General features: G+C 42.4%; 1 protein-coding gene and 1 long non-coding RNA gene across 15 annotated transcripts in view; one reads left to right on the forward strand and one right to left on the reverse strand.

The window, feature by feature from the left end:
* NEDD4L (NEDD4 like E3 ubiquitin protein ligase) overlaps window positions 1-27666 on the forward strand; it is a 397256-nt gene that overhangs the window by 270214 nt on the left and 99376 nt on the right. For all 14 annotated transcript variants that reach the window (XR_008314599.1, XM_053288369.1, XM_053288370.1 and 11 more), the window contains 3 exons: window positions 56-106; window positions 23440-23501; window positions 23642-23741. Coding sequence is in view for 13 of the 14 variants with exons in the window: in XM_053288369.1 (XP_053144344.1) it covers window positions 56-106; window positions 23440-23501; window positions 23642-23741 (213 nt within the window). In the remaining variant the exon portion in view is untranslated. The remainder of the gene's footprint in view (window positions 1-55; window positions 107-23439; window positions 23502-23641; window positions 23742-27666) is intronic.
* LOC128341816 (uncharacterized) lies at window positions 3491-5222 on the reverse strand. The gene is made up of 3 exons (XR_008314602.1): window positions 5195-5222; window positions 4727-4961; window positions 3491-3700 (listed from the first exon to the last, which is right to left on the reverse strand). It is a non-coding gene; the product is annotated as an uncharacterized LOC128341816 (long non-coding RNA).

The raw sequence follows: 27666 nt of genomic DNA on the forward strand, positions 1-27666 counted from the left end.
GTAATTTAATGAGAAAATACATCTTATGTTGTTGTTTTCCCTATTTTGTTAACAGACCAGAGACGACTTCCTGGGCCAAGTAGATGTACCACTTAATCATCTTCCAGTAAGATCTTTTATTACCAACCTGTTTTGCTTTGTCAGTGTTAATGGTTTAAAACAACATAGCCCAACATATCTTGTTTCATATGTAAGATAAGCCTGTTTCAGTGTGTATGCCACTTTATAGAGTAACCAAAAAAAAAAAAAAGATTCCTGCTCAGAGGAATTTATAATCTACCTAGTTCATCTCAATTGTTTCTTGTGATGTCTAAAAACTCTTGCCAAACTCAGAAGGTTGTGTTTTTATTATTATTATTATTATTATTATTATTATTATTATTATTATTATTATGATGGTTGTGAGCATAAGCTAAAGCTCCTTGTGGCTTTGAGAAGCACATAGAAGTTCTCTGCACACGTGAGCTGCTCTGATTTGAGTCAGAGAACAAGATTTACCCAGCCAGTTAGAGATGAATTGAAATTAGCCATTACTGTCATTAATTTTCTCGGATCTTGCTACCTTTTTCTGATTTCTTTGTGTCCCTGATGCTTATACTACTCTGGGTCCTGGAATTTTGAATTTATATTTCAAGCAGGTTATAAACAGGGTGAGAAGTGTTAGAAGATCAGCAAATGCAATTCCTTTTCTTGCCATTGCTTTTCTTGTTGAATTTGGCCTCTCATGATGAATAAAAAATATCATTTTCCCATTTTCTGCTTTGCTGTCTTTGTGGCACTGTTTAGTTCTCTTGAAGCTCTTCACTCAATGGCCTCTTGCCATGCAGAAGACAGGCTTGAAATTGGTGACATTGTTTGGATAACTGGCATTTCTTCATTAAATTCCCCTTAATAAAGTACACAATTTTTGCTTCATCCTTTTATTGCTCATCTATTTAATCTTCTTTGTAGCTAGTTTATATCTAACCTTTTAATTATATTTCTCACCTGTCCACATTATACCTTGAGAGAATCTTAATATCGCTCACATATTTTGCTTGTCCCTTTAAAGGTCATAGTCTGAATTATTATTATTATTATTATTATTATTATTATTATTATTATTACTACTACTACTACTACTACTACTACTACTACTACTACAACATTTATATTCATAATGTGAGAAGTTTCTCATAGTTGCTTCTGAGAGTAATGGGATTCTAAGAAAACTGAATTGGGTTCATTTAAGGGAAAACATATGGAAATTCAAGCTCACTTTTGCGCACCCCCCTCAAAAAACCCCCAACCCCAAAACATTTGGTTATAATGGTTTTAGATTCCTTTCACACCCAATCCTGAGGGCAAAGAGAAGGGATGCTATTTACATTTATCTGCATGCTTCACTGAATGTTTGATTGTGGCCTCAGTATTAGGTAGACTAACCTGAAAAATACTGGGTTGCATTGGGCAAATTAGTAGGAATTTAAGCAGGAATTAGTAAGAAATTAAGCAGGAATTTCAGCCTCATCTCTGCCACCAATACCCATCACTCTTTATATTTCAAGTTCTTTCTGAAAGTAGATGCAATCATGTGGGCTGAAAATACAACTTTGGAAGTACACAGGTTTCATCTTGTTTATTGTCTTATTAAGTCCTCCATTTTGTCAAAGGCCGTGTTTTGAAGTTAAATGGAAACTCTCCATTATTGTTGATGTCAAATACCACAGAGACAGGCCCACACAAATGCAGCTGCATACACACCTGTGCACCTCTAGTCAACATTATTCCCTGCTGTTCATCAGTTCTTTTCAATGGATACCACATTTTGCATTTTCATACCTACCAGCTTGCCCCTGTCTTACATTTTCTCTAGAGCTGAGTATGCTTTCACATCTCCCCTCTTGTAATGAGAGAAGTAATTACTGGATTGTCAAGCACAGAGAGTTTAATGTATTATTTTTCTGATTTTTACCTTGCTTGAACCCAAATACCCTGAGAAGCTTACTCAGCTATAGGAAGATGGATATGAGAAATATTTATATACCACAACGTTTTTAACATTACATGATGAAAAAGGCGAAACTCCCCCGATAAGGAATTTCTTGCTGGAAGGGATGGGGTTGCATCCTCCAGCTGCCTATCTTCCTCTAGCCAGAATGCCTTTCTTCTCACCTTTGCAGCCACAGGACAACTGTCCCTGCACTGCTCTTTTTTTGAAAGGTGTGGAGGGAGCAGAAAGCTCCCCAGAACTGCCGGTCCTCTGGTCAGTGTCCGGGATGAGATTCCCCATTGCTGCTGTTCTTGATGAGGGCAGGAAGAAGCTCTCAATAGTGCTCATCCACCAGGTCGTGTCTGGGACCAGAGTGTCCTTCCCCTTCACCTCTTCATCCACACCTCACCTCTGCATCCTTGCAACCACCAAGAAGCTGAATGGTTGCTCTCTGTAGAACGAAGAAATGCAAAAATAATTTTGCCAGAGTGTGGGGCCCAACTTGACTGAGATCCTCTTTGGTAAGTGGGATCCATCATTAGCAGTGTGTGTAACTGAAATTAATACCAGTGGCAAAATGAAAATCTGAAAGTGGGCGGAATGCACTGCTCAGCTACAGCTGGTGCCATGCAGAAGTCAAGGAAAGGGGTGGATAGGAGCTGCACAGTGTGGGGGCATATGTCAGTGTCTAGGGTCGGCTGGTGACATCATTGCGCTAGACCGCACTGGGTGTTGTTGGTCTTCCTCCTGGCAATGCAGACTTAATGGTTGGCATCCAGACTAGCAGTGCACTGGTGCATCAGTGGCTGACATCCAGACTTATCCTGTGCCATCATGCGAGGGAGGGGTGATTTTTGACGATCTCTCCTTCCCTCTGAAGCCCACCATGCCTCCCCAAAAAATGTCCCTAAAGGCAGCCACTGTTGCATCAATGCAGTGCTAGTCTGGATGTCAGCCATCATATTTAGCCTGTTCTTACAATTCAAGTATTTGAGTGATACTTTTAGATAAAAAATGTGAAGGATTCTTATGCTGGCATGAAATAAAGCAATTTGTATTTTGCCACTGGTTTTAATTTCAGTTACATTCTAGTGTTGAGGGGTTTGTAGGATTGTAAAATTCAGTCTAGGTCTGAGTTCACTAATCAGAATTTAGTGTGCTCTCCTGGATTGCATGATGTGCCACAGCCTGGTTAGTTGGTAGCTTGTTAAATGCTCTTAATAAACTTCCATGTGTTAACTTAACTTGTCAAATCAATTGCCAACCACAGCACTGTATACAGAAAAGTTCCCTACCACTGTTCTAAAATGAAATCACTTGGGAACTTGTTAGGAGTAACATTTGTTATGGATGATTCATAGAAATAATTGTCTTTCTCCGATTTTCTACTCCTTGTGGGAAAAGTATTTGAGCTCCCACATAGCTCTCATGAAATAGCTGTTTCTGTACATTTCACTGTCAGTGACCACCCATTTAGATGGTAAACATCGGAAAGAAACTTGGTTCCATTTGAAAGAGTTGTGTCTTACTTTCTTTTTTAACACTTAAAACCTGAAATACCAACACTGACTGCTTTGTTACAGATGAGAAGTCCCAATAACAAGGAATATTGCCTTTAGACAGTAGATTAGAGATTCCAGAGTGCACACATTGCTCATTAAGAAAACAAACAAACAAAACCACAAGAAGTCCCCGTGCTTCAGGCTATAGCTCTTCAATAGAAAATATCTGAAAAAAGACAAAAATGTAAAAGTTGCAAATATTACAAAACTCCAGACTCTCAGTTCCTAGCACACATACAGTAATAGATCTCTTAACAATATAGTATTTAGGATCTAAGCATACCTAAGATATTGGATGCACCCATTGGGACGCCCTCCTCCTCCCTCATGTATAAAAAATCCCCTCTTCCCTTCCCTTTTCAGAGTGAACCATGGCATTTGCACTTATTTTATGTATTATTACATTTCTATACATTTCTATCTTATGTTCTGCAAACTGGCTGAAATTAATCTTGGTTAGTGCTCATCATGTTAGTGCTAATAGTTAATCAAGTTAATGGTACAGATGTAATGCTATGGCAATTTTTACTCTAAAAAGGAATGGATAGGAGGAACTCATGCATATGAGGTGTACTATTATCACCAACACAAAAGCTGGTGGGTATGAAATAGCAGGCTTGCAAGCAAGATGAGGGACCTATTCAGGAGGGAGGGCAAGCACTGGACTGGAGCTAATGTTTAGGACACCACTGCCAAAATAGCAAAGGGGAACTGTCCACAAGGTAGCTAAGATGCAGAATAAGGAAATAGGCAAGATAGCTGTTGCAATAGCTTCAGCCAGACAACAAAAAGCCTTATAGATTCACCTTTCCTTGGTACATCTGTAGAGAACCAGATCCTTGAAGCACTTATATAGGTCTTGTCTTTAGTAGCAGAACTCAGTGAAGGGAGGCTTCCTGATATGAGGCAAACTCTCTATCTTCTAATCAATCTATCTTTTAATCTCTATCTTCTAACCCCTAACTGAGCACAGAGGCACCTTTTAAAAAGTGGTTATTCTCTTTATTTAGTAGGCGGAGAGGAACTGGCCCTATCCAAGCCCAGCTCAGCATCCTTCCTGTGACTTATTTACTTACTTATATGTAAACCACTTTGAGAACTTTGGTTGAAGAGTGGTATATAAACATTCATTGTAGTAGTAGTAGTAGTAGTAGTAGTAGTAGTAGTAGTAGTTTCTGACTGAGTTCACCACCATCTTTGTTATGGGGTCCAGGAGGTGATAATGGGAGGTCCTGTGCCATAACGGGAGCCCCGGCATGTGGAGAAGGATATATGTCAGAATCCCTGGTTTCAGTGGAGGTATCCATAGGGTGGTATATCACTTTCAGCTGTCCTGGCATCTCCACAAGAGAGAGCTAGCTCCTCCTGATCCTAGCTGGAGTCTGCAAAACCTTCCAAAGAGGTCCCATCTGCTTTGGTTTTGGGAGCTGGCAAAAGAAGGAGAGAGCCTATGTGTCCTTTTTAATTTCCAGACTATAGTTGAAACATTACAAGGCTATTCTCACAACCAGCAAAAACAGGGCTTGAGGTCTGAAGGCGGGGTTAGCACTACCGTGTGAAACCTCGGCAAGCTCTCAAACAGGGCTCTGTCAAAAGAGGGTCACCCAGTTCCCAGCCCCTCCTCTAGACCCGGTTTTAACAAGCAGGGGAGGTTGCCTACCTCCTCCCAGTACTCATGTGAAGCCACGGAATGCTGCGGAAGGTCCGTTTATGCAGAGCTACCATAGAGCCTCCATACCAGAGTGGGCTGCAAAGCAAGCAGAAGTTCGCTTGGGGAAAGCCTGTCTAGTAAACAGCACTGAGCACACACTCAAACTTCCTTAAAGTGGCAGGCACTTTGCAAATGAGCCCAAGGGAAAAAATATGAACATAGGAAGCTGCCTTCCACTGAGTCAGACCATTGGTCCATCCAGCTTAGTACAGTCTACACAGACTGGCAGTGGCTTCCCGAGGCTCTCAGGCAGGATTTCCACTCAGCCCAATCTGGAGATGCCAGGCAGGGAGCTCAGACCCTTCTGCATGGAAGCATGCAATTGACCTTCCTATAGCTTCCCCATCCCCTAAGGGGAATAGTTGCACAGACACATGTCATACTATTTATTCATTTTCCATTTTATATCCCACTCTTCCTCCAAGGAGCCCAGAGCAGTGTACTACATACTCAAGTTCCTCCTCACAATAATCCTGTGAAGTAGGTCAGGCTGAGAGTGAAGTGACTGGCCCAGAGTCACCCAGCAAGAATCATGGCTGAATGGGGATTTTTGTGCTCCTTCCTGTCCCCTGCAAGTCACTGGACAAGAGCAGGAGTGTCCCTGCCCTTGCCTGCAGCTGTCCTTGCCTGCAGTGTGGTGTAGTGGTTAGAGTGCTGGACTAGGACTGGGGAGACCCAAGTTCAAATCCCCATTCAGCCATGAGACTTGCTGGGTGACCCTGGACCAGTACACCACTCTGATAAATAAATAATACCTGCTGGTTCCTCCTTCCATCTGCTGCCTCAGAGGAGATGCTTCCCGACCCACACCCACCGACCGCCAAGGCAAGGGCAACAGCACCCTCCCTTCCTGGTGTCAGTGAGGGTGGGAGGGAGTGCTTCTGCTGTATCTGCTGCTGCTGGGAGCCAGTTCAAAAGGAATCGGGCTAGAGATGCGCTCAGCAAAGGCACTGAAGGAGCAGCCCAAGAATCAAGCCCCTGCCCCGCTCAGAATCCAGAGAAAGGCAGGGCAGGGAGCCTTCTCCAGACCTCAGTATACTGTGAGGCTATTCTCACAACTGCTGGAAAGCGGGCTAAGGGAGCCCAGCCCACTTTCCAGCAGTCGCGAGAACCACCGGGCTCGCAGGCAAGCCCAGTGGCTAGCCCACTTAATTTTGACATCGAAACTTTATATATATCTACATATCCCTACTGGGAAGATTGAGGAAGCCTAAAAATTAGTTAATGAGCAAACATTCAAGGCTAGCTGGGAAAGAGACTGTTACCAGCATCAGCAATACTACCTTCTGAGACACCTACATGTTTTCGTAACACGCCTGCTTTGTAGAATGTTCTCCCTTTATAATAAGTAAAACTGTTCAAAGCTGAAACACAAGCCATATTTCTGTCTGCCAAGTAGAGGGATTCATGTAGAGATGGTCTTTTAAAGAAAACTAGCTAAGTATTTAACTCGGCAAGGGCCTTGTGGGTAGGAGTGCGTTGCAGATCTATCTTTTGGGGAAAAGAAATTGCTGGGATGGCTACTTGAAGCTAAATTAGGCTAAAGATGTATTTTCACGTGACGTGGTTGCTATGTGAATGAGGGGCCAAGGGAACCTTCATAAATCAGATTACATGGCCATGCTTTTAAACAGACAGAAAGCAAAACAAACCCTTTCTTTTGAAATATCAATTTGCAGGTAGAAAATGGCTCCTTGAGAGCTGGACCGTAACCATTGGCTTTCTAATCTGCCGCTGCACACATGAGTATTTGTCAGCATCCCTCGGTTCTGGGCTCTGCACATTCACAGCAAAGCTTACCCAGAGCTGAGTAGTAGGGCACATTTGAATGCTGTATTTTCTAAAAATTGGTGTAAAAGTTGTGTTATAAGATACATTCATTCAGCCATATCAGTGAGTTTAAAGCTGTAGGCATCACAACCAGTGTTTCCTGTAAGAGGGATTCCCAGATGTTGTTGACTACAACTCCCAGAATCCCCAGCCAAAGGCCATTGCAGCTGGGGATTCTGGGAGTTGTAGTCAACAACATCTGGGGATCCCTCTTACAGGGAACACTGATCACAACATGCTGAGACCGCACTGATGCTCAGAACAAAAAATGCAACAACTTTTCAGAGGTCCTTTTAAAAAGATATTACTATAGCTAAGAATATCATGTTGTTTACATATGTTATTATTACTTATTTCAACTTATATCCTTCCCTGTACCAGAGTCCCATTGCTCTGCTCTAACTAGCCACCAAATACTTGCCCCCACGAAGTTTTCCACTGCTACAGAGAGACACATGCAGTTTGAAACTCTGGAAAACATCCCATGAAAGGGTTATATAAATAATTAGCCTCTCTTAGCAAAACAAGGAACACTTGGATATGAGTACATTTCCCCCCCCCCTCACAGAACTCACTACAGTATTACAACCATTGCAGATAGCTGTGTTGGCTTATTAGGAAAAAATCCAAAAGCCATACCTCTAACAATATCTTTGTTAGGACCACCAAAATGACACTCAAACTTAAGCAAGCATTCAGGTTCTTCAGAACTTCTTAATCAGACTGGACATTAAGCAAAACTAAAAAGAGGGGGGTTGGGAATGTTAGAATAACCCTACTCTGCTAACTAGTCAAAGAGGCACCTTTTAGTGTTGGCTTTGTTATATTTAGTAGGGGTTTTTTTAGTAGCAATAGCAGTTGTCCCTGTTTAATCCCACCACCACATCTTTCCAGTAGCTGTTTGATGATGTGGTGTGTGTGTTGTGTGTGTGTGTGAAGACTGTGAGTCCATTTGGGAGAGAGAATCCATTTTCTTATCTCTTTTGCCATGTAGACTGTTTTGAGAATTTTGCCAAAGAGTAGTGTATAGATATTCTTAATAAATAATAATAATTTTAAAAATCTGCCATTTTTGATGCAGTCCTGCAGCCTCATGATCATGTAGGGGAGTGTTTAATTTTAAATACTTAAATTTAAATACTCCTTTTAATGTAACATTTAATTTATGTGATAGGGGCAGTTCAGATGAATCAGCCTCGTGATTATGGGACTCTGAGATGGTGCACTGGGAGCGGGGGATGCAGCATGCATGTCCCCCACATCATCATGCGGTGGGCAGGTCCCATTGGACATATCGTCTAAACCGGCCTGTTAATTCGCTTCAGTAGGTGTAAGAGACGGATTTCAGGCGGTACCTGTGACCCAGGGCTACTGAGATGAAGAACAGAAAGTAATGGCTACAATTGTTGCAGCATAACATTTTTCCAATGACCCTTTCTTCTCAGCACAAGGTTCCATTTAAGATATTTCAGAGCATCATGTTGTGGCTGATGATCCAAAATATCTTAAAAGGAACTTGTGCTGAGGAGGGAGCATTGAAACATTATGCTCACACTCTAGTGAGCCTTATGCTTACACTCTAGGACTCTGATGCAGTAATCATCTTCCTCCCCCTTGCAAGAGTAAACACATCTGTGTAGCATTAAGCCTCTAGCTACATATGTCTGCCTGCTCCCATGAACCGAAAGTTGATTGGGATTAGTAAATAACAGAAGAGATGGAGGTCACTCACTACTTGCCAGGCAGCTGTTCTACAAGAGGGGGCTTTCTGTTGAGTTTGGTCAGCTGCTTTTTTCATGATGCTTATGTTTACCTTTGGGTAAGTGCCCCTAAGAGGCTGGAAGTCTGTGGTGGTCCACTGAGGGAGGAAATATCAAATTCTTGTAGGCTGTGTACATATGGTAGGTGCTTGTCCAATAGCAAGAGAGTCTCTGTTAAGTTCCAGCTTGTAGTATTTTGTTAGAAGCTCCATAGGCGTGTATGCTCCTGGTTACCGTACTTGCATTTTCAGAAATTCTCTCAAAAGGTTCACAACAGGGAATCAGACAGTCTCACAGTGAGATACATTTTGGTGAAAGTGTTTGGATTGGATTTGGCTTTTTCCTAACAGAGCATTTTGTACTACTCCTTGCACATAATCCCTGAACACAACAGTATGCTATTTTCCCTCATATTCACAATCATCTAGGTCTGTAATGTTTTTATCGTATTATTGTTCTCCTGTGGGGAGAGCCACTGTGGGATGCCACCACAATGTCAAATCAGACCAGAACTGGGGGCTTTTACTGAGTCTCTCTATCTAGTATTGATTGGAAATGATGAACAATTTCAACTGGTGTTTTAGCACTTTCTGTTGCCTTCCTTGGTGTCCTGAATGCTGTGTGTTCATTTTTGTCTAGGAGTTTAATAAGTCTTTGGTGCAGCTGTTCCAGTCTATTGACTTAAGTAATGCAGCTTTTAAAGAAATGTCTGAGCAGTTTCACGCTTGCGTTAAGTAACTGCATTAAAATTTTACAACATAGTTGGAATCTTTTCAATGTCTTCAATCACCATATGTCATTTTATTACTTTAATTGATCACTTCTGTCTAATGTACAAAGTACATTACAGTTCTTATCTCATTTATCTTTGCAATAACTCTGTGAGATCAGTAGTTGACTTAGAAAGAAAACCTGAATTATTGTACAGGAAATATTATAACTGTTTCTATTTTTTACTTAGCTCCCCCCCCCCCATTTTTGGTACTACTTGATATTCTGCCAACTTATTTCCCATTAAATTTATTCACTATTTTGAAAAACTTTCAAAAAGGCCTGAGACAGGCCTTCTCGGTTGCTGCTCCGAGATTGTGGAATGTGCTTCCTGTTAAGATACAATCCTCCCCATCTCTGGCAATTTTCAAAAAACACCTGAAAACCCATCTCTTCACCCAGGCTTACTCAGTATCCTAAATTTGGGGGGTTTTAAAATCTGGTTTATTTTAAAATTTAAAACTTGATTTTGGGGGTTTTAATTACTGTAATGGTTTCATTGTTGTTTTAAAGTGTTTTTGTTAGTTGTTATATTGTTTTTAATTTGTTTTAGCTCTTTACAGTTTTTAGTGGTTTGTTTTAACTGTAAACCTGAGCCATTTTGGAAGGGCGGTATATAAATCAATCAAACAAACAAACAAACAAACAAACAAACAAAGAGTCCGGAGCCGAGCTGTGCTTCTTCCACAATCCAGTAGCAGCAGAGAGAGGGATAGGGAGTGATTTTTGCTGCTCTCTCCTAAAGGGCCATTCATTTGCAGGAATATGTCCCTGAGGACTGCATTGCCCTCTGAGACATTGCCCTCTGACTAAAGTGCCGGACTAGGACTGGGGAGACCCAAGTTCAAATCCCTGTTCAGCCTCATGAGACTAGCTGGGTGACTCTGGGCCAGCAACTTCTCTCTCAGCCTAACCTACTTCACAGGTTGTTGTGAGGAGAAACTCAAGTATGGAGTACACCCACTCTGGGCTCCTTGGAGGAAGAGCGGGATAGAACATGTAAATAAATAAATACATTGATTTGAGAGGAGAGCTGGTCTTCTGGTAGGACCAAGGATGGACCAAGGGTCTGACTCAGTATAAGGCAGCTTCCTATGTTCCTACATATTCCTGCAAGTGAATAGTCCTTTAGGAGAGAGGAGAGAGCAGCAAAAGTTGCACTCACCTCCCCTGCTGCTGGGCTCACAAAAAGGGAAGAAGTATAGCTAGGTTTCAGCCTCTTTGCAGCACCGCTGGACTTCTTCCATTGCCATAGTATTTAGAATGTCAGCCATTGAAATTAAAGGGACTTAAGTTAATCATATCAAACTTATAAAGACAATTTCAATAATGCTTAATCATGACTAACTCATCTAGATGCTGCCTTTTGTTTTTGTTGTTGTTGTTTTCCAAAATTGTTTAACTAGTGTAATCTTACATGTGTGTATATTCTGTTCAGATAATATCATTCAGTAATATTATCCCCATATTGCAGAGGAGAAACTGAAGTGGAGAGTGATTTGTATAAGGCCATGCAGTGAATTCATGGCTGGACTGGAGTGATATTTGAACTTGGGACATCCTCATTCCTTTTCTTATCTATTGAACTGCACTAGTCCTAAGTAATGATTCCTTCAAGTGAAAGCAAGGATTCAGATTAGAACATAAGTATTTATCAGAGATACAAAGCGTATTATCTTTGCATAAGGGTTGATCATGTAGGAGTGGTATTCCTATAACTGTTTTTAATACTCTGTATCTGTTCTTGAAAACCTTTAGAAAAGATTGCACAACCCACTGTAGTGGCTAAGAGACTGAATCAGGAAGTCAGGACTTCTCCCATTCAGATCTTGTATCTGCAAGAAGTCATTAGATGGCCTTAGGCAAGCCCTTCCCAGCTGTAATACAGGGGTACAGCAGCGAAATGCTTGACTAACAAGCAGAAGGTTGCCGGTTCGAATCCCTGCTGGTATGTTTCCCAGACTATGGGAAACACTGATATCGGGCAGCAGTGATATAGGAAGATGCTGAAAGACATCATCTCATACTGCACGAGAGGAAGCAATGGTAAACCCCTCTGTATTCTACCAAAGAAAACCACAGGGCTCTGTGAGTGCCAGAAGTCGAAATCGACTCAACGGCACATTTTACTTTTACTTTATCACCCTATAGGTTTGCTGTAAGGATTGCAGCAAGATAATTCACATCAAGTGCTTTGCACACTCAACAAGCACTATACAAATGCAAGTATTAATAAGTGTTGCCTAGATATCCCCTGTGGGTCAGATATTTTCCTAACATTTAAACCATATCTACTTTGTTTGTTATATTTTTATACTGCCTCATATGTACATCTCTAGGCGGTGTATAAAATTTAAAACAGTATTTAAAAATCAACAAAGATTAAAATGCACAAAACAATAAAAATAGTAGCATAAAAAGAATATAAAAACAATAGCATAAAACAATTATTAAAATGAATTACTTTTAAAAATTAAAGTTTAATCACAGTGGCTGACATACTGTGCAGTGCTCCATGTGTGTTGTAACAACACATGCACACAGTTTCATAAGTTTGCTCTTTTGCAAATGCAAAAATTGTGTGATAGTCTGGCCATTGGAAGTAATGGCCATTCTATTGGATAACTTACCTTTGTGCAATTTTTGCATTTGTACAAAAGTGGACTCTTGCAACAGCATGCACATTGTGCTAAAACACACATGGAATTAGGGGTGTGCAATTCGGATTTTCGGGTGATTCGGCTCGGACCCGAGCCGAATCACCCCCGTTCTGTTTTGTGCCCGAATCTGGGTCACCCGAATCACCCTTGATTCGGTTCGGATTCGGATTTAATCCGAATCCGAATCCGAATCGATTCGGGGGGTAAAAAGGGGCCCAGGGGCAAAATTTTGGGGTGGGGTGGTAGCGCCCAATGGGTAGAGTCTACCACCCCAATTTCAGGGGGATTGGGCAAAGTCCTGATTTTTTGTGAATTTTTAAAGTTTTAGTGACTTTGGGGCAGTTCGGGGGCATAGCATGGGATTTGGGCAAAAGGAGTGGGGTGGGGTGGTAGTGCATAATGGGTGCAGACTACCACCCCAATTTCAGGGGGATTGGGCAAAGGGCTGATTTTTGGTAAATTTCTGAAAATTTCATGTCTTTGGGGCAGATTGGGGCATATTGGGGCAGAAAGTGGGGGCTAGGGCAGAATAGTGGGGTGGGGTGGTAGTGCCTAATGGGTGCAGGCTACCACCCCAATTTCAGGGGGTTTGGACAAAGGGGTGATTTTTTGAGAATTTTTGAAGTTTTGGTGACTTTGGGGCAGTTTGGGGGCAGAAAGTGGATCTGCCCCAAAATAGTGGGGTGGGGTGGTAGTGCCTCATGGGTGGAGGCTACCACACCAATTTCAGGGGGATTGGGCAGAGGGCTGATTTTTTGAGAATTTTTGAAGTTTGGGTGTCTTTGGGGCAGATTGGGGGCAGAAAGTGGATCTGCCCCAAAGGAGTGGGGTGGGCTGGTAGATAGTGCCTGATGGCTGGAGGCTACCACCCATCCCCAATTTAAGAGTGATTGGGCAGAGGGGTGAATTATGGTGAATTTATTTGTATGAGGTTTGTCTTCATAAGGTGAAGTGTGCTAAATTGATTACTTCCTCATATTATTCATAGTAAAGGAAAGTGTGAAAAAGTGAAAGTGGGGTCATGAGAGTTGTTTAATTGAAAAAAATCTCATTTGCTATGATAGAATGAGAATTCACACCTAAGGTGTGAATTCTCATTCTATCATAGCAAATGAGATTTTTTTCAATTAAACAACTCTCATGACCCCACTTTCACTTTTTCACACTTTCCTTTACTATGAATAATATGAGGAAGTAATCAATTTAGCACACTTCACCTTATGAAGACAAACCTCATACAAATAAATTCACCATAATTCACCCCTCTGCCCAATCACTCTTAAATTGGGGATGGGTGGTAGCCTCCAGCCATCAGGCACTATCTACCAGCCCACCCCACTCCTTTGGGGCAGATCCACTTTCTGCCCCCAATCTGCCCCAAAGACACCCAAACTTCAAAAATTCTCAAAAAATCAGCCCTCTGCCCAATCCCCCTGAAATTGGTGTGGTAGCCTCCACCCATGAGGCACTACCATCCCACCCCACTATTTTGGGGCAGATCCACTTTCTGCCCCCAAACAGCCCCAAAGTCACCAAAACTTCAAAAATTCTCAAAAAATCACCCCTTTGTCCAAACCCCCTGAAATTGGGGTGGTAGACTGCACCCATTAGGCACTACCACCCCACCCCACTATTCTGCCCCAGCCCCCACTTTCTGCCCCAATATGCCCCAATCTGCCCCAAAGACATGAAATTTTCAGAAATTTACCAAAAATCAGCCCTTTGCCCAATCCCCCTGAAATTGGGGTGGTAGCCTGCACCCATTATGCACTACCACCCCACCCCACTCCTTTTGCCCAAATCCCATGCTATGCCCCCGAACTGCCCCAAAGTCACTAAAACTTTAAAAAATCGCCAAAAATCAACCATGAACCGAATCACCCGAATTTTTTGTGCCCGAAATTCGGGTGATTCGGCTCGTGCCCGAAAAAATTCGGGGGACATCGGGGGTGATTCGGTTCGGCCCCGAATCACCCGAAATTGTTCGTTTCGGGCACAGATCGTTCTGTGCCCAAAATTTTTTGCACATCCCTACATGGAATGTAGCACAGAATGTCAGTCATTGCTGCCTATTCCTCCCTAAGAAAGTTATAGAAATAATTATGTTGTCCCTCTCCATTCTGACAACTGGTTGAATGTTTGAAAGCTATCAAGTTATCAGTCTTTCTAATCCTATTTTCTCTAAGCTGAATATATCCAGTTCCTCTTCATGAGATTTTTATTTTAAACTCTTTATCAAAACACACTCCTCTAAATATCTATTGATCTTTATTTGAATGTGCTTCATGGTGAGATACTGAAGGAATATTTAAAACCCATTATTTTTAAAATTATATCTTGAGTTGCAACATGTTAATTTGCCTAGGGGTCTTTGCCCAGACCCCTGCTAACTGGGCAAAGAGGCACCTTTTACCATGGTGATTTTCTTTATTTAGCAGGGGGAGAGTAACTGGCCCTATCCACCCCGAGCATAGTACTTCCAGTGACTGTTGCTGGTGTCTATCTTATGTTTTTTTTAGAATGTGAGCCCTTTGGGGACAGAGTTCCATCTTGTTTGTTTGTTATTTCTCTATGTAAACCGCCCTGAGCCATTTTTGGAAGGGCGGTATAGAAATCAAACTATTAATAATAATAATAATAATAATAATAATAATAATAATAATAATAATAATATGGGGAATAATAATACGGGGAAAATGATTGCCATGAAACCTGCTTCAGGACTTCTCCAACCTTTGGGCTGCACGGTCTGGGGTGGACGAATGCCTAAAAGTATCCAGATCCTCTCTTACAGAAGGGGGGGTTGACTTTTGAAGGAATTGAGTGGGGCGTACCTGCCCATTCCCGAGCCAGGGTGTGTCACCCAGTAGGGTGATGGCTAGGACTTCAGAGCTCTGACCTGCTTCTGTTGGCCCGCACTGTTCTCTAAGGGTGATTAATCACCTGGTGTTCCAGTCTGCCATGCCTGTGTAATAGTTAATAAAGTTGTGGCCCTTTTCATCCATATTAACTCTACGTGTCTTCTTGAGCTGGGGTCTGGGGACAATGTTTAATTCTTGTTTTAAAATGTTTTTAAATTGTTAATTGTTGTGTTATTGCTTTTAATTTGTTTTAGCTTTTCATTGTTTTACAAGTTTGTTTTAATTGTAAACCTCCCTGAGCCATTTTTGGAAGGGCGGTATATAAATCAAATGAATGAATGTATGAATGAATAAATAATTGCTTGTTCATAAATAACAACCGTAAGAGGAATATGAATTGAGCTATGTATTTTATTCTGAAGAAAATCTATTCTGCTGGAGAGGGGAAGATCTGTGCAGTATAAGGGACATTTTCTTCTTCCCATACTTATGATTTGTAAAAAAGATAGTGGGCAACATTCAGACTAAGCTAGTCATGACTAAGTCACATTGAAGTTGGACTTGTTCATTACGGTGAAGCACCACTGAAATCAATTAGACAATTTATGCATGACTAACTCAAGTCCCATTTCAGTGTGACTAAGTAGTCTGGATGTTGCCCTGGTGTTTTGGAAATATTTTGACAGCTTTTAAAAATGCTTACTTTTTAGGAGGCAGGTCACATTAGGGTCTAAAAATGCCCCAGTTGTGCCCCACATCCAAATACTTGGTGCTTCAGTTCTTCTTCTCCACAAGCAGAAGGATTGTAGCAATATCTTTCTTCGGTCAACACGGTTTACAGTGCAGTATTCATTCATTCATTCATTCATTCATTCATTCATTCACTTTATTCTCTTGCCACTTTTAAATAATGTAGAACCATTTCCCACGTTTTGTGGTAAAGGGCTCTGTTCTGCTTGTTTAGAACTCTGAAGAGCTCCTCCCACAAACTGTGCCTTTAGACAAAGATAGCTAGAGAGGCTGAAGTTGCTGGTTGAGTTTTTCACTCCTTCCGTTGTTATCTCTTGTGACTAATTTTCCCCAACAGAGGAAGGAGTCGGAACTATTAGTTACTCGAGACCATGGGAGGAGTAAGAAACCCAGCCAGCTGATACTCCCATCCCTTTCTCAAGAACTTGTTCGCCTGAAGGGAGGTCTGAATACAGTTTGCACAAAGGTGGCCGGGGGAAGCCGGAACTCCAAGCTTCCCTCAGCACCCCTGCTTATAGAGATAGCTTGTGGGGAGAGCCCTTCACTGTTCTCCCTTAACATGAGTTAACAGCTGGCTCTGCTCTAAAGTATGTTATCCACAGACTCTTTACAGCAAATACCTGCTTCTTCACTGCTTTCTACAGAAACAAAAAAGTTAATAACCGTTAACAGTTCACTTCAGATGCCTTTCTGAGCTGCTTTCCTGCCCTATGGATTTTGTTTTACATGAAGCTATATATGTCGGGAGAAGTAATGGAAGCCTGTCTTTCATCTCATGAATCCTTTGAAAGAGAATGTTCCTGTATTATTTCCTTTGTGAAGATGTGTAGATAATGTTTGAATGCAATGCTTTAGCTCAAAACCATTTCAAAATAAATGATTTTTCCCCCCAAATAGGAAAGCTAATAGGCAGGTAGGAAAGTCCCATATTTTTCTCCAGTGATTCTACACAAAGAGCATCTATAGCCAATTAATGCAGTCGGTTTTTCACATTTTGACCGTATGGCCCTTTGTCCAACTGCCACTTACTCAGTATGGAGGTTTTGGGTATATGCAATCAGCATGCTGCTCTCCACACGATCAACTACTGTCACTGTGGAGCTGAATACATTTTCAACACTTTTTCTTCTTCTTTGCACGTGTGGATCTTATGGCAAAAATCACCACCTAGAGAAAGAAAAGGTTTAGGTGAATTGGCACAAGGGACATCATATTGTTCAATGCAGATCAGACTCCTTTCCAACACAGTTTATACTTATGCCTGTCTCAGCTGAAAATGAAAGTACTACAGAAGGATGCATGGCTCTGTGACCAGAGGCGTAACGATAGGGGGGGCAGGGGGGGCACGTGCCCCCGGCGCCATCTTTGCAGGTCACGTGGGGGGCGCTGCCATAACCGCTGCCGATCCCAATTTTTTTATTTAAATTTATTATTATTTTTTATTTGAATTCCCCCGAAAAATTCTGGGCGGGTGGCAGCGTCTCTCTGGCTCCAGGGTGCCTGGGTGGTGGTGGACCTGGCTGGCATGCACCTGCAACCCTGCACCGCAGCAGCAGCGCACTCAAGAGATCTCTAGGTGGTGGGCGGCGGATAAGCGCTCCCATTGGCTGGCGGTGAGCATGCTCCTGCCAGTTCACTCGAGAGAGTGGCGAGAGAGCGTTGTCTGCTCTACTGTGCTGCTCCTCCTCCTGTGCTGTGCTTCGAGCTGCTGTGCCTGCTTGCATGCCGTGATCCTCATCAGCGTGTTACTAGCTGCCTGCTGCTGCTATAATCTTGAATTTATCTCTCTCAAGTGTGTGCAGAAAAAGGTAACAAGTTAGTTGCTTCACTTGGTTCCCCTTCTTTTATCATCACCACGTGTGCTGAGTCCAAGTTGCAGGTGGGCGCAGTGCAGTGGGCAGGCACAAACCCAACCCACTTTGTTTCCCCCAATGGGAGTGTTGAAAAGACTCTTGTTTTGGATTGCATTTGTGTATGTTTGTTGTTGTTTTTCTTTTTAAAGAAAAGTTTTTATACCCCATGGAGGGGGGCGCGTTGAGGAAACAGTTGGGTGAGCTGGCTTCTGGGTGTGTGTGTGTATCTTGGGGGCGGCGGGGGTGACCTGAACCCTCTCCCCTCCCTTTGCTAATGAAATTGCCGTCCAGTTCCGCCCCCAGCCCCTCTCTGCCTTGTAATGCGCTTGGAGGAGTAAAGGAGGAAGTTTCAATTATATCATTTAGGGACAAGTCTGAACGGAGAATCGGGCAGTGGAGGGGCGGTGGGTGCGCTGAACAATTCAAGGGAGCCCACTCAGCCCCGGCGCAGCAGCCTTCCCTTAGCTGACGAACAGAGCAACCAGGCACACGAGCTGAGTTGGAGAGTTGGTTAAACTAACTCTCCCCATGCGGTTTCCTGGTCATGTGTCATCTCTCCTCCTCCTCCTTCCACACACCCCCCCCCATGTGTGTGTGTGTGTGTGTGTTGAGCTGCTGCCTGATTTTTCACTTTGGTATCTATTCTCTGGATGGAAATAAGAAAGGAGAAGGAGTCCTGGCCTCGCCAGAGTGGTGGGGGTGGGGGCTGGAGCAGAGAGCGGGGTGGAGGGTGAGCTCAACAATTCAAGGGAGCCCAGCCCACTCAGCCCCAGCACGGCAGCCTTCCCTTAACTGAGGAGAGGAGCAGCCGGGCACACGCACTGAGTTGGGGAGTTGCTTAAACTAACTCTCCCCATGCAGTTTCCCAGTAATGTGCCATCTCTCCTCCTCCTCCCTCCACCCCCGTGTATGTGTGTTGAGCTACTGCCTGATTTTTCACTTTGGTATCTCTGGATCCGGACTTGAAGGAATAAGAAAGGAGAACGAGCCCTGGCTTCACAAGAGGGGTGGGGTGGGGCGTGGAGTGAAGAGGGAGAGATTTTTTTCTTCTCCAAGAAGATGACGCTGCTGCTGCAGTTTCCTCGGGAAAGGGAGTCAAGTTTCTTATTTTGAAAATGTTTTGAGAAACTTCCTCATATCGTTCTGTGACAATAGCTGATGGCATTTAGATAATGGGGTGTATAGAGAGAAGCTGTCTCCCCACCATAGTCCAACAAGAGGAGCGTGAAGCCCCTTTGGGGAAGATGCTGGGAAATGTCAACTGGGTGGAGTGAGTGATATATTGGTTGAGTGCAAACCAGTTACATTTCTCCTCATTTATTCTGCACTTAACTTGTAGCCTTCTCTTCTCCCATAGTGTTCAAGTTGAAACGCCTTTCCTTTTGACAGTTCACTCTTTATCCTTACCCTAAAATATAAGACAGCCCTCAGTGATGAAATGATTAGCTGAAAACTTTGTCACCACAGTCACTGTTGTTAAAGGCTTTCTAAAACTCATCTATTTTGTCAAAAAGAAGACTGTGCGTCAGACTGTAGTACAACATTTAGGATGAAGTTGAAAAACAAAAGCTTCCATTATATGTTCCTGCTTGTAAAAGGATGAGGGGGGAGAACTTATGGAAAGGTTGGGCAAACAAAGGCAACCTAAAAACAGGTGGGGAAATCATGGGTTTTGGAGAAGACTTGGCATTGAAAATGACAAATGATGTAGACTCTGCTGATCCATTGGTTAGAGAGTGTCAACTTTAATATTTTGTTCAGATATATCATTTTTTATTTTGGAATTGTTGGCTCCTTAACAAGTGATCCTCCTCATGACTAAAGAATACAAACACAATGCAGGAATGCCTTTAAGCTAAGCCAGCAAGCTGTGTAGCTTAATCCTATACATGTTTACTCTGAAATAAATCCCATTTAGGTTGGACCAAAAGGTGTCTTGTGTGAGTGAAAAGATAGTTTTGCTTGCACAAGACCACCCACCCCTCTCGTTTCAGCCAATTGCTCTTCCTGCTACAGATCCCTGCCCCCCATCTCATGCTATTTTGAGGGATTCTCTTACTTTCAATAACAGATTTTGAGGGGACTAGGGTGGGTGGGTGTACAGGGCTTCAATCTTTACATAATAAGCCTCGGATCACCACAGCACAGAGTTATAGGTTTGGATAGATAAGGAGCGGGTTCGGCCAGGATGAAGAAGAGCAGGTTACACACATGAAGGGAAGTTGTTGTTGTCCTACTGTATAAATGCATATTCAGCAGGCTAGTGAGTCTAACTAGCTCAGCATGAACTTTAAAACCAGACACAGCAAGGCACAATGGATTTCTTTTCTCTATACATGATTTTCTGCTGGGAAACATTATAGCTTGTAGTCCAAGTGATTATGTATATGTATGTATGTATTTAAACTTCTATACCATTTCTTTCCATTACCAGAATCATTGCACTTCATCTGTGCTTCTTGAGGTCCCAAAGTAACTACACATTATCTTAAGTGCATCCTTGATTCTGATGCCCTTAGCTTTTGTTTACTAAATAGCAGCTATGTGGTATGGAGTCAGAATCTGTCTTGGGTCTGTAGCAGGGAAAAGCCACAGTCCCAAAACAGATATTTACTCCAAAAGCCGCCCACCCCATGCTTTGCAGATGGCAGTTCAAGAAGGAGAGGAGAGCTGGTTTTGTGGTAGCAAGTATGACTTGTCCCCTTAGCTAAGCAGTGTCCACCCTGGTTGCATATGAATAGGAAAATTCAAGTTTTCTGAAAGATGCGTGTCAGATGTTTGGGCGACGGGGGGTGGGGGGGCGAAATTTCAGTGCTTGCCCTGGGCGCCGTTTTCCCTAGTTACGCCTCTGTCTGTGACAAATTTTATTTATTGCATTTATAAACCACTTTTCACCAAGCAGCCCCAAAACTGTACAACATTAAATATATATTAAGATAAAGTATGAAAAAGTAATGAAAATGGTAACCAAATTGGAACTGGGAAAAGTGAATGCCATTGTGGATTAAATACAAGCAGAGTGAAACAGATTTTCCTCTTATTCAGAGGTGTGTCTGAAGAGGAGGGTTTTCAGAAAGGCTGGAAGAAGAGGAATTATCACAATCCGAGGCTATTCACAAGATGGGAGAAAATAAGGCTAGCGGAGGCGTGCCGCGCCGCGGCAACTCACAAGTAGACTCCAACCGGGAGGCTTAAAAGCAGCCTCCCTGCTTGGGGGTCTCTCCAGCACGCCCTGTACTTTTGCACAGGGCATGCTGGAGCTTCCTGGGCCCACACAGCCCCCGATCCTCCCAGCCCTGCCGGCAGTCGGAGCCGGCAGTCGTGTTTCGGCCATCCGGAGCAGACTGCCTTCTCGTGTGTGGGGAGAGCGGGCTAAGCCTGCTCTCCCTGCTAACCATCCCCAGGCGGCTCCCACTGATTGTGGGAACCGCCTCTACATATGTAATACATAGTTATAATACAGTTACCATAATACAGAATTAGGTTTACAAGACTGAACCAAAATCATCCATATGGCTTTTCCCATCAGATGGACATTACCTCTTGGTTTTTGGTCTTCTTCCAAAATGGTTATTTAGTGCTTACCTAAGAGCTTCACAGTTTTCAAGGCTAGGAAACTGCTCACCTAAAAACAACCTGGTCTGCTTTTCAGACAATAAGTTCAACCAGGGCTTATTTCAGGGGTCAGCATCATTGGGCAACTTCCAAGGGCTCAGATCTCTCAGAAAGACCCACTGCTGATCCCTGAGACCGCTTCTGTGCCCAAAGCCTTTGTTCAATGGTGGTTGAGTAACTCTTGTCTGAAAGAGTGGCCCCATTGTCACCTCCTCTTCCCCATCCCATCTGCCAAGGTAAACTCCACCACAAACCTTAGAGGGAAGCCAGGTAAGAAGGGACCGATGGAGAACAGTTTGCTGAGATCCCCCGAAACTTTAGAACCCTGTGGAACATTCTACTGAGTTCCACTGAAAAGTCAATTAAACTGACAAACTAGACTAATACATATTTTGGTGTGATTATTTTATTGAATTTGTAGCTGTCACCCCAGATCAATCAGATGACATATCTGCAAAATATTCTCTACAGATTATTATTTAATGCCACATTAACTTGATTCTGCAGAAGTCAGTGGATGCGAAATCCATTGACTTCATCCTAAACATATTGATGTTGGGAGGAAATGATGTGTCCAGGTTCCTGGATTGTAAACTACTTTGAGGTCTTGGAAAGGTTGGGTTTTTTTTAAGTGTTAAATCTCATCAGTATGGGTAATAAAATACCCATGGAACATAGTGATCTCACTCTGCTTGCTGCTGCTTTTCACAGATATGAAAATGCAAAGAGGTTACACACTGGCAATGGCTCTTTGTTAGCAGTAGACTTCTAATTTTGAGTGCTTGTGTTTAATCTAACCTTTCGGTTACTGTAGCAAGCGGTTGTTTCTTTTACCAATAGATAGTTGTGGTGTCTTTGAGAAAATCTAACTACCCGTAGTAGGATCTGTAGCTTCTGCTTGCATAACTTGGGGGGAAATGGCATTTGCCCTAACTAAAACTAACACACACATAAGATTGTAAACCTAGAAGGGACCTGCACACTATCTAGCTCAACCCTCTAGCCTAAGATAGGACCCCGCATGCACCAGTTTACATCCAGAATATCAGCCCCACAACAGTAGGAATGCAAGTTAATGTATCACAGTTTTGTGACTTGCCAATTCAGCTTGATATTCTTGGCTGTGGAATGTTGCAAAGTACAAGTTACTTGGGGTAAAATCCACTTGATAATTAGCTGTGTCCTGCTAAACATAGGTTTGTGCACGTAGCACAATTTGTACACTATGTACAGTGGTTGAAATTCCCACACTCCTTGGCAACTCACAAACCTGTGTTCCCACACTTAGCAGACATTTCTGGAAATGTAACCCCCTGCTTAGATTGTCTTTTGCTTTGCAAGTTACAAGCTCTGTTTGTAATTTAAGATGCAACGTTATCAGTTAGTACTCTTAAAATTATGAAGACAGCATATGGCAAATGGAATACTTTTTCTCTGAACTTCCACTGTGTGCACACTTCACCCTGGCCAAGGAATGTGATGTGATATTGCTGCCTCTGACAATTCCCTGTCCTCTTTCTACAAGGAGTGGTGAGACACACAGAGCTAGTCCCTGGAGCTGCTGCCACTGTGGCTAGTTGGTTAAAAAAATGTGAGGGGCTGAGAGGGCCTTGCCCTTCAGCTTGTCAGCCAACTGGCAACAGCCAGGGCAACTCCTTACTTTTGAACTTCTAGGATGGGAAGGCTGAAGAATGGATAAGGGCTCTCACCTGTACCTGTTCATCAGTTATATAACATGTCAATGTGAGAGCCATCTCTGCATTTTCTACCAGTAACGATGTGTAGCAGTTCAAGAGAAGGGTAGATTTAAGTATGGGATTTGGAATGTTATTTTGTGGTGAGGTGTTTTTAAATGGCACTTGGCATCTCTGGCCACTCTTGTTTTCAAGTATTTTTCTACACCAGGGCAGTGATCTTTGGGCTGTGTTGTTAGTGGTGGCCAGGGTGACACCTAGTGGAAATATTCAGTTAGCAAAACACTGTGCCTGCCCAGAGAGGTAGAATTGCTTTGAATAATCACTGGCTAAAATTAATGTTTTGGTTAGGTATGTATGTTTCAGCATTAATGACTAAATTTTATTCTTGTACCAATAGACTGAAGACCCAACCATGGAAAGGCCTTACACTTTTAAAGATTTTCTTCTCAGGCCAAGAAGGTGAGAACCATTTTGTGTGTGTTTGTATGTGCGGTTAGAACTGTTTTTGTGAGTGAGTAGAAATTTCTAAGAAATGTATAGATCGCGAGACCATTATATATCTCCTCTTTTTTACCATTCCCCTCTCCCACCCCCCTTAGTCACAAATCTCGGGTAAAAGGGTTCTTGAGGCTGAAGATGGCCTACATGCCAAAGAATGGTGGCCAAGAAGAGGATGGTGATCAGAGGGAGGACTCTGAGGTGAGATGATTTCATTCAGGCATTTCCACTTTTCTTTATAGCTCCTTTGCTATTGTGTATGTAATAATCATTCTAGGAATCTAACAACTTTGCAGATCATATTGCTTAGAAAGTTAGAATTAGATTTTCAGTGAGAAAATGATGGCCTAAGCAGCTTAAGACATAATGCAGGAATACTTGTGCTACAAGTAAGGTAGTCATCCCTGGCACAGCAAGCCCGATTCTTAAGGTATTAATAAACATTATCTTGGATAGCCAGGCTCAACTTCAATAATGAAAAAAACATTACAGTCTAATAAGCACGACAACTTTGCAAGAAATAATGTAGACCCACTATTTGTTTGTTTGTTTGTTTTTTACATTTATATCCCGCTCTTCCTCCAAGGAGCTCAGAGTAGTGTATATGCTTATTTTTATCATCACAACAACCCTGTGAGCTGGTTAGGCTGAGAGATACATGACTGGCCCAAAGTCACCCAGTGAGTTTAATGGTTGAATGGGGATTTGAACTCGTGCCTTCCCAGAACTAGTCCAACACTCTAACCAATACGCTATGCTGGCTCTCACCAAGTACATTGTTCTCAGAAGAAAAATAAGGTGTACAGAATTTACTTGTAGTCAGTTCTTTACAGAATGGTAAACCAAGCAGGTGTTATAGTGTGTGTATGTGTATATGTATGTATATATGTGTGTATATACACACACACACACACGGGGAGAGGAAAGAGAGAGAAACTCGATCTTTATTCCAGCTTCTTAATGAGAAATCCCTTTCATTATTATATGATCATCTGTCTGACTTGTCTTTTTAAAATGTCAATTCAGAATTACTGTGCTGGCAAATCTTTTTGCGTATTGACTAAGCATTCCTAATGAAAACATAATGCCTCATTTTACCTTAGAATCACCTTCCAAAGCAGTTGGTTTGCTCAACAAAGAAATGCAGCCAATTAAAAACAACAACATAATTATAAATTTATTTTCTGTGTGTGAGAGAAACAAAATTTCGGCAGTCAAGCAAGTTTTTGCATACAATGCAAATCACTTTTTGCCTATTCAGAGATCCTATCATTGAGTCTCCATTCAGTGTACCAGACAGAAGTTTGTGGCTGACATGCTGCACAGCTTAATGCAGGTGGTTTAGAACTGCCCACGCCACTGCAGGCCACTGCCCACACTATTCTACAACAGGACTCTTTTGCTGTTACTTATTTTTGCATAATCACATGTCACAAAGCTACTTTCATTATTCCCAATTCAGGTTATGAACCACCTGTGTCAAGCTGCGCAGCATGCCAGCCAATTTGATTTAGCATTAATAACAGGCACTATAAATCCACTTGCCAACTCACCAATGGCAAATGCTCCCAGCCCTCTGGTGCGCAGGACAACACCACCACATCAATCTCCTCAAAAGAGCCCTCATTTCCAGTGCAATTTTTGAGAAAGTAAGAAACAGCAGAAATCTTTTCTAAGCAGTAGAAGGGCTCCCACTGTTTCTTACCATCTCCATATCCCAGTGCAAATGATGAACAGCCCACTTCTCTCTTAATACCATTTTTGCATGTAAGCCAGAAAAGAATTTGAGGGAACAGAGGGGATTGATGACCACCACAAATTATGGCTGACTAGTGAGCTATACCTAAATTTGTGAATCCCTGATTTAAAATGTTTTTAATGGTTACTTTTTATTATTTACTTATTTATCATATTTGTACACAGCCTCAAACTTGTGTCTCTGGGTAATTCACAATGTAAAACATAAATTAAATTAGGAATTAAAACTGTTTAAATTCTAGTTAAAAGATTGGGTGGATAAATACCTCTTTTAAAGACTTCTTTAAAGCTGTCAGAGGTGGGGAGGCTCTTATTTCAGCAGAGAGTGCATAACAAATACTCAGGGTGGCAACAGAGAAGGCCTGTCCCTGCATAGCCACTAGACGAGCTGGTGGCAACCACAAACAGACCTCTCCAGATGATCTTAAAGGGTGATGGGGATGGGTCCTGTGTGGGGAAGGGATCTTACAAAGTTGCTGAACATGACTTGCTCTTTGAGTAGCACCCATAGTTTGGGTTGGACACAGTCCTGTCTCAAATTCTCAGTGGTCCTCATGCAGTTCCCTGAATTACTAATGGGGTCATGGGGGGATTGCTGGTGGGTTCATGGAGGGACATATAAGGATCCCCCCCCCCAGTAATATGAACTGGTGCTCCTCTGTAGGGAAAGCTAGTCTTCTGGTAGCAAGCATGACTTGTCCCCTTAGCTAAGCAGGGTCCACCCTGGCTGCATATGAATGTGAGACTAGAAGTGTGAGCACTGTAAGATATTCCCCTTAAGGGATGGAGAGCAGAAGGTTCCAAGTTCCCTCCCTGGCAGCATCTCCAAGATAGGGCTGAGATCGATTCCTGCCTGCAACCTTGGAGAAACTGCTGCCCATCTGTGAAAACAATGCTGAGCTAGATAGACCAATGGTCTGACTCAGTATATAGCAGCTTCCTGTGTTCCTAAAAGGCTACAATCTGCTTCTCTGATCATTCAAATGATAGCAACCATGTTATAAGCCCCACAGAAAGACACCAGTTTAAACAACCAGCATTTCCATGCAGTCCCCATTGGGTTGCAAATCTGTTGGTAGACATAGGCAATTGTCTAGGAATTGTGACTGAGCAATGTCACAGTAGCTCAGACTCCCTTAGGAACATAGGAAGCTGCCTTATACTGAATCAGACCATTGGCCCATCTAACTCAGTATTATCTACACTGACTGGCAGCGGCTCTCCAAGGCCGGGCAGGAGTCTCTCTCAGCCCTGCCTGGAGATGCCAAGAACTGAACCCATGACCTTCTGCATACAAAGCAGATGCTCTACTACTGAGCTGCAGCCCCATCCCCTAAACCACTGCAGAATGTAGTCAGAAGCAGGATTTTGAATATGATTGGCTAGATCCATGTGGTGCTTTGCATGAATCACATGGATATGGGTCGGCTACAGTGATGGGCATTGAATCCACACCAGATCTATAAACTAATTGTTTCTCTAAACCTGTAGAGCATGGCTCACCATACTAACTCTTTGAAATCTTGCTGCATCTTTTGTGAACTGTCACTTGGGTGGGTGATGAAGCAGTAGAGAGCTTTGTTGTAGGTTTATCTCTCATCCCAAGCGAAGCAACCCACATTGCAACAGGGTGGCATGAATCAGCCATGAGAGCTGGAAGACATTTCTACTGGCGTGGTGTCTTGTGTCATATGATGAATGAATCAGATATAGGATATTTCAGTCTTTATTCATAGCAATGGTAGCTAGAATGAGGAGTTATTTTCAAACTCACAGAATAAATATCAGTTCCAGAATGTGAAGCAAGCATGGTATTCCTTCAAGCTGCTGTCATATGTCGGAACTGAACTGTTGTTTGAGGGACGACTATCCAGTAATAGTGCTGCATAGTAGAATTGAGTGCCAGTAAGAATGAAATAACTTCGTAGAATAAACAAGTTTTAATATTAAAAGCATATTTTGAGGTCGTTCTCACAACCAACAGAGCCACATGCATTGACTGGCATCTTCAAATATAGACCCACAGGCAGTCAATACATGTGGCTACTAAAGCACTACTTGACTGAAACATCCTAGTTCAGGTACTGCGGTTAAATTTCTAAATGCCATGGTCCCTATTTGCCAAGCCCTGTTTTAGCACTTGCTAAAGGTTTTTAAATTTGATTTTATGTAGCTATTTTGAAGGATGCCTTTAGAACTCCTTTTAAAATGATATGTGAGGTTTATTGTATTTTAGAAATGTTTTTAATTTCAGTATAATAATTTTTGTGCTTATGTATACATTTCAAATCCTGCTTTGACACCAGAGCAGTGATACAGAAATGCTAAATAATTACTTCCCCCCTCGCCATATTTATATCCTGCCTTT

The sequence above is a fragment of the Hemicordylus capensis genome, chromosome 2 (genome assembly GCF_027244095.1).
Source record: "Hemicordylus capensis ecotype Gifberg chromosome 2, rHemCap1.1.pri, whole genome shotgun sequence".
Taxonomy (NCBI): domain Eukaryota; kingdom Metazoa; phylum Chordata; class Lepidosauria; order Squamata; family Cordylidae; genus Hemicordylus; species Hemicordylus capensis.